Here is a 6,167-nt window from a genome sequence, read left to right as displayed (position 1 = left end):
AAATTGGTTATTGTTATTTGATTGTTTATGCCTAGGTCTACAAGAACCGGTGAACTACTCTACAATCCGGAAATTGAAAGAGAAGAAAAAAGGTTGAAAAAGTTAGCCAAACAAGCAAAGCAACAACAACCAGTTCAAGCTTCTTCCTCTTCTCCACTAATCAACATAGAAGATCAAGTTCATACTTCAAGTGATACCAACACTGAACCGAGTTCTCCAATTGTTGGTCATTCCTTTGAAGACATTCCGTTTGAAAACCACATAGCCATGAATCACACTCCACCTCACAATCCCAACCCAAATCCAATCAATCAAGATGTCAATACCTCACCCCATCAACCAAGACAACAACCACAAGAACCTCTCATTGATATGCCACCTTGGAATCAAGCCCCTCCTCACAACCAACCCAATTATCAACCACCACCACAACTACAAAACCAACACTTCCACCAAAACAACCAACCTCAAAACAATTATTTTCAAGTTCAAAAAGTACATTACCCAAATCAACCCAATTACCAACACCCTCCAATGTACCAAAACCCAATGTACCCACAACAACAACCTCCTTACAACCAATACCCTAACTACCAACCTTATCCACCACCAATCTACAATCCCCAACAATACCCATATCTACCTTATCATCAACCACCCAATTACTTGCATATCTACCTTATCATCAACCACCCAATTACTTGCAACAAAATCCCAACAACCCCAATCCACCCAATCCTCCTCAAGAGTTGACACTAAGACAAATGATGGAAACGGATGTTACTCATACACCTCTTGCTATTGTTTATCCCGCAAACCGTCAAGGGATTGAATTGAAGTCAATTTTCATCCATCAACTTACCAAGTTCCATGGTTTGGATAGAGAATACCCTCAAAAGCATTTGATGTCCTTTCATATGATATGTGTTAGCATGTTGCCCGACAATGTGACATTAGATGATTTCAAGTTAACCGCATTCCCGCTCACCTTGGAAGACAAAGCTAGAGAGTGGTTATTCAACTTACCACCGGGATCAATTCACACATGGGAAGAGTTACTCAAGGCCTTCAATAGCAAATTCTATCCCACCTCCTGCATTTCAAGTCAAAGAAGTGACATTTTGGGGATTCGTCAAGGGGAAAATGAAACATTTCATGATTTTTGGGAGCGCTTCAACAATTTGTGTACAAGTTGTCCTCAACACAATATACCCGAACAACTACTTCTTCAACAATTTTATGAGGGTATGAATGAAAAAGATCGGAGGATGATTGATGCTTCAAGTGGTGGTGACATCTTCAACAACACCCCCCAAGAGATAAGATCCCTTTTTGGAACCATTTCTCAAAATCAAAGGAACTTTGGAACCCGAAATGAAATGAAGAGAAATTCTCCACAAGTGGTTGGTGAAGTTAGCAACACTCAACACTTGGAATCAAAGCTCTTGGATTTGACTAATGTGCTAAGTCAAATAGTGGTGGGAAGTGGTCAACAATTGATGGTGTGTGGCATTTGTGTAATGACGGGGCATTATACGGATAAGTGTCTCTCACTTAGTAAGGATCCGGAAGATGTGAATGCAATGGGCGGATATCAAAGTCAACCAAGACCCACGAGATTTCAAAACAATTTCAACCCAAATTGGAGGAATAACCAAAACAACCCTTATCCACCAAAGCAAAATCCACCAAATCTTTTAATGAGACCCCAACATCTACAATACCAATCCCAAAAACCTCCATATCCACAAAATTCTTATAACCCTACAAATTACCAACAACCTCCACAACAAGGCCAATCAAGTGGTACCCATCAAATGAGCCTTCAAGAACTTGTCACTTCACTTGCTAAAGGCCAAACCCAATTTCAACAAGAAACCAAAAATACTTTCTCTAACATTCAAGCACAAATTGGAGATTTGGAAACCGCTCTCAACAAGATAGAACAAAGGGGTAAACTTTCATCGCAAACCGAGAAGAACCCCAATGTGAATGCCATCACCTTGCGAAGTGGCAAAACACATGGAGAAAGCAACTCTAAAAGAGTTTCAAGAGAAGAAGAAGATGAGGATATTGTTGTTGAGCCTTCGAAGGTTGAAGCTACTCCAAAGGAACCAGTTGTGCCAAACGTTGATCAACCTGACTCTTCCAACAAACCCATCAAACCATTGGTCATACCACCTCCCTTCCCTTCCCGGTTAGCCTTTTCCAAGAAGATAGAGGAAGAAACTGAATTATTTGAAACTTTTCGCAAGGTCCAAATCAACATTCCACTATTGAATGCTATTAAGCAAATTCCAAGTTATACAAAATTTCTCAAGGATTTATGCACCAAGAAGAGAAAATTAAAGGCAAATGAAAAGAATCAAGTCAATACAAATATGTCTGCGGTTATCCAAAAGAAGTTACCTCCCAAATGCAAGGATCCGGAAATATTTGCTATCCCTTGTACCATTGGTGATTTGCATGTCGAAAGTGCTATGTTATATCTTGGAGCCTCGATCAATGTGATGCCATATTCGGTTTTTCAATCTCTCAATGTTGGACCTTTGGAAGAAACGGGAGTCATCATTCAATTAGCAGACAAGTCAAGTTTGTCTCCAAGAGGAGTGTTGGAGGATGTGTTAGTACAAGTTAATCAACTAGTTTTTCCGGCGGATTTTTATGTCATTGATCTTGAAGAGAAGACTCCTTCCAAATCATCTATGATCCTCCTTGGAAGACCTTTCATGCATACCGCTCACACAATCATTGATGTCCATAAAGGAAAGATAACTATGGAGTTTGATGGAGAAACCATTCACTTCAACATCTTTGAAGGAATGAGGTACCCTAGTAACATTTCTCCATTGTATCGGGTTGATATGATTGAGCCAATAAACAGGATAAGCCCTAATGTATGCACAGACAAGATAATCATGGAAGATAATTGTAATCCTAAGAGAGAACCTCAAAGAAGATTGGATCCTCCAATGATGGAAGTGGTCAAGAAGAAGATAATTAAAAGGTTCAAAAGGTGCAAAGAGAAGAAAAAGGCATTTCATGACAAGCACATAACCCAAAAGCCTTTTATTTCGGGTCAAAAAGTTCTTCTTTATCATTCACACTTAAAGCTATTCCTGGGAAAATTGCGATCTCGATGGCATGGACCTTTTATTGTTATAAAAGTGTTTGATCCTAGTGTGGTTGAAATCAAGAGTTTGGAAACAAACCAAATCTTCAAAGTGAATGGGCACCATTTGAAACTATTTTATGAAGGCTTTGACACGGGAGAAATCGACAACGTAACAATGGAAACACCGATTTACGAAGGTTGACGGAAGCGGGGCTATGTCTTGGCAAAGACGTTAAATAAATATATTGTGAATAAATAATCTCCGCTTGAAGTTTTGGGTGTTTCTAAACTTGCAGTTGGCCTAAAAATAAGCATATAGAAGTCTTCTAGTGATTTTGGTGAAGTTTGAAAAATTCCAAAAATTTGACTTTTGTGCGGGTGCCCGCGCAGACTTTGCGCGACCGACCCCAGCCACGCAGGTCCCGAGTTCCAAATTACACCAACATGGGGTGTTCTCTGATTGTTGCGCGCGGGTGCCCGCGCAGCCGTTGCGCGACCAACCCCCAGCCGCGCAGATTCCAAGTTCCAAATTACCCCAACATGGGATGTATTCTGACATGTGCACGCGGCTGCCCCCCACCCGCGCAAAGTTAGCGAGGGTACCCGCGCAAATATGTCATTTCATAAGAAAATTTCGATCCATTTCATATGCGTCCTTTGCGCGACCAAGCTTTCATCCATGTGTATTTAGGCGGCCAAGAACTCCATCCAAACATCATTATGCGACCCATGTGTTGCTTCCATACCGTCCTCGCGGGCCTCCTCCACCTTGATCCTGGTATGATCCTTTCTTACTCTCATCCTAAGCATTGAGGACAATGCTTAATTTTAAGCTTGGGGTGAGGTAATCTAATCTTTTATTTTTATTGCATTTAGGTTGTATATAGTTGCATTTAGAGTTAGTCATTTAGGGCACTCATAAAAAATTGCATAAAAAATCCAAAAAAAAAATATATTGCATATTTTGTTTCTTTCTTTTCTAATTTTCATACTTTTTAGATGCATTCTAGGTTAGGTTCATGCATTTTTGTTCTCTCTTGTCTTCTCATCCCTACAGGTACCATAGCGCCGAGTCATAAGTATTGAATCATAGATTGGTCCCGGGTCTTGATATGGAATTCCTTGTATTTGATGAATGGGACACATTTTGAGCCTCACAGACCACTTTGAGACCGCTTGTGTGGGGGTCAGATGCAGGTAGCTTGATTGGGTCTAGGTGCAGAGGGATGTGGTTGGTCATGCCAATGTGTGCGAGCAAAGACTAGCCCGGTAAGGTATTGAAGACTCGCATCTTGCTTTTGGAGGGAGTACTCCTTAGTACTCCCGAGTCTCGTCCGAGCCTTGCTTAGTTAGATTCTCACCACCTTTTTAAGATAGGTTATTTTTTTAGGAGTCTAGAGTAGATAGTTAGATAGATTTTGTTTATCACACCTTGCATTGAGGTGCTTGATGAACTTTGAAGTGGGTCCTCCAATTCACATCTTTTGGGACCAAGTTTTTTCGGTAACACCCATTTTTGAGTCATATCCCACCCTTTTTTAGTTGATCTTGGCACATTGTCAATGATCATTAGGTGTTCATATTAGCCTCTATCTATCACTCAATTTTCACTATTGGAGTCCTATGTTACTTGGTGAAATTCCTTAGACCTTCCAAGAAGCAACACAAAGAATGAGGAAATTTGAAAAAGTGAAGACAATAAGAGCCTATTAAAGATGATTCAAGAAAAGCAACAAAAGCAAAGAAGAAAAATGAAGAAAAAGAGCAACACAAAAATAAGAACAAGATTCCAAGTTCAAGACTCATGTTATATATATGATTCAAAAAAAAAAAAAAAAAAACTGGATGTCAAGCAGCAAATGTGATTGAAGACCCAATAACATAAGTTCAAGATTGAAGATTTAGGTTGTTAGGTTTAGATTTAGGTTAAGTAGAGTTTTTATTATTTTATTTTGTTTTATTTTTGATTTTTGGTGAGAAAAGGCCCCGACGATGAGACGGTAGACTGTAAAGGACAGTACAAGGGAGAATCCTCTGAAACCGGATGTTTGACCGGAGGCCATGCTGCAAAACCCTATTTCATTATTATACACTTTCGCCTGACAAATGTAGGAATCATAGTATGTGAAGAGGCGCCTTTCCTTCGTTCACTATGGTCTACATTGGTGATTTAAAGTGCCCCCACTGGACACATCTCTATTTCCTTTGTCTTGCACACCGCGACCGCATCCAGCCGTGATCTATTCGCCCATCAAGTGGTTAAGAATGTGGTTTATGGCTCTAAAGCGGGGAACATTTTGAAGATGCGTAGGGTCCATTGAAGGACTAATTCTGACCATGTTGACTGATGTTGTCCAAGTTCTATGGTATCTTTCTTTTTCCTTTTTAGATAGTTCATCCCGAGCTCATTTTTAGTCTTGTTCTAACTGGAGGACAAGTTAGGTTTAAGCTTGGGGTGATTTGATAGCTTATTTTATTTCCTTATTTTATTAGTTTATTTTTAGATTTTTAGATCCTTTTATCATTAATGCATTGTAATTTATTTATTTTTCTTTAGTATGGATCATACCGGGTGCTTGTTATGTTGCATGAGATATTTTGTAGGTTTTTCGGTGCTTGTTGCGGTTGCGGGTTGATTGGAGACGGACTTAATGGGCTCCCGAGGCATTACTGTGCTTGGTGGAATCAAAGAAGAAGAATTGGGTTTTGAAAGTTATTGGCTTGGATTATTTGGGCTTGTGAAGATGGATCATAAAATTCTAATTTTGGGCTTGGAGCATCCATTTGATTGCTAAATGATGATTGGTGCATTTCAAATTACATGGACAAGGGGGGACCAAATGAATCTTTGGTAGTTGAAGGGTGGAGTGGCTTGGTGGACCAATGGCAACACAACAACATTTGCGCGGGTGGAATTTTCGTCGCGCGGGTACCCGCGCAACTGCCCAGTTTGGGCATTTTGGTCATTTGGCTAACCATAACTCTTAGGGATCAGATCTAGAGGCTCATTCACATTTTTCCACCATTGGAGACTTGCAAGAGGCGATTTTGG

The 6,167-nt window shown here is 40.1% G+C and overlaps 1 protein-coding gene across 1 annotated transcript; it reads left to right on the top strand.

The window, feature by feature from the left end:
* Positions 1-1,379: 1,379 nt before the first annotated feature.
* LOC145059779 (uncharacterized) lies at positions 1,380-3,317 on the top strand. Its single transcript, XM_079007566.1, has one exon. The coding sequence runs from the start codon at positions 1,380-1,382 to the stop codon at positions 3,315-3,317; it is 1,938 nt and encodes a 645-aa protein (XP_078863692.1).
* The last annotated feature ends 2,850 nt before the right edge of the window (positions 3,318-6,167 follow it).

Source organism: Lactuca serriola, chromosome 6, assembly GCF_051521515.1.
Source record: "Lactuca serriola cultivar US96UC23 chromosome 6, Lser_US96UC23_V15, whole genome shotgun sequence".
NCBI classification, from domain to species: Eukaryota; Viridiplantae; Streptophyta; class Magnoliopsida; order Asterales; family Asteraceae; genus Lactuca; species Lactuca serriola.
This window is presented reverse-complemented; position numbering and strand designations above follow the sequence as displayed.

Excerpts from the sequence above, each read along its gene's own strand:
- LOC145059779 (XM_079007566.1), top strand. The coding sequence starts at position 1,380 with ATGAAGAGAAATTCTCCACAAGTGGTTGGTGAAGTTAGCAACACTCAA.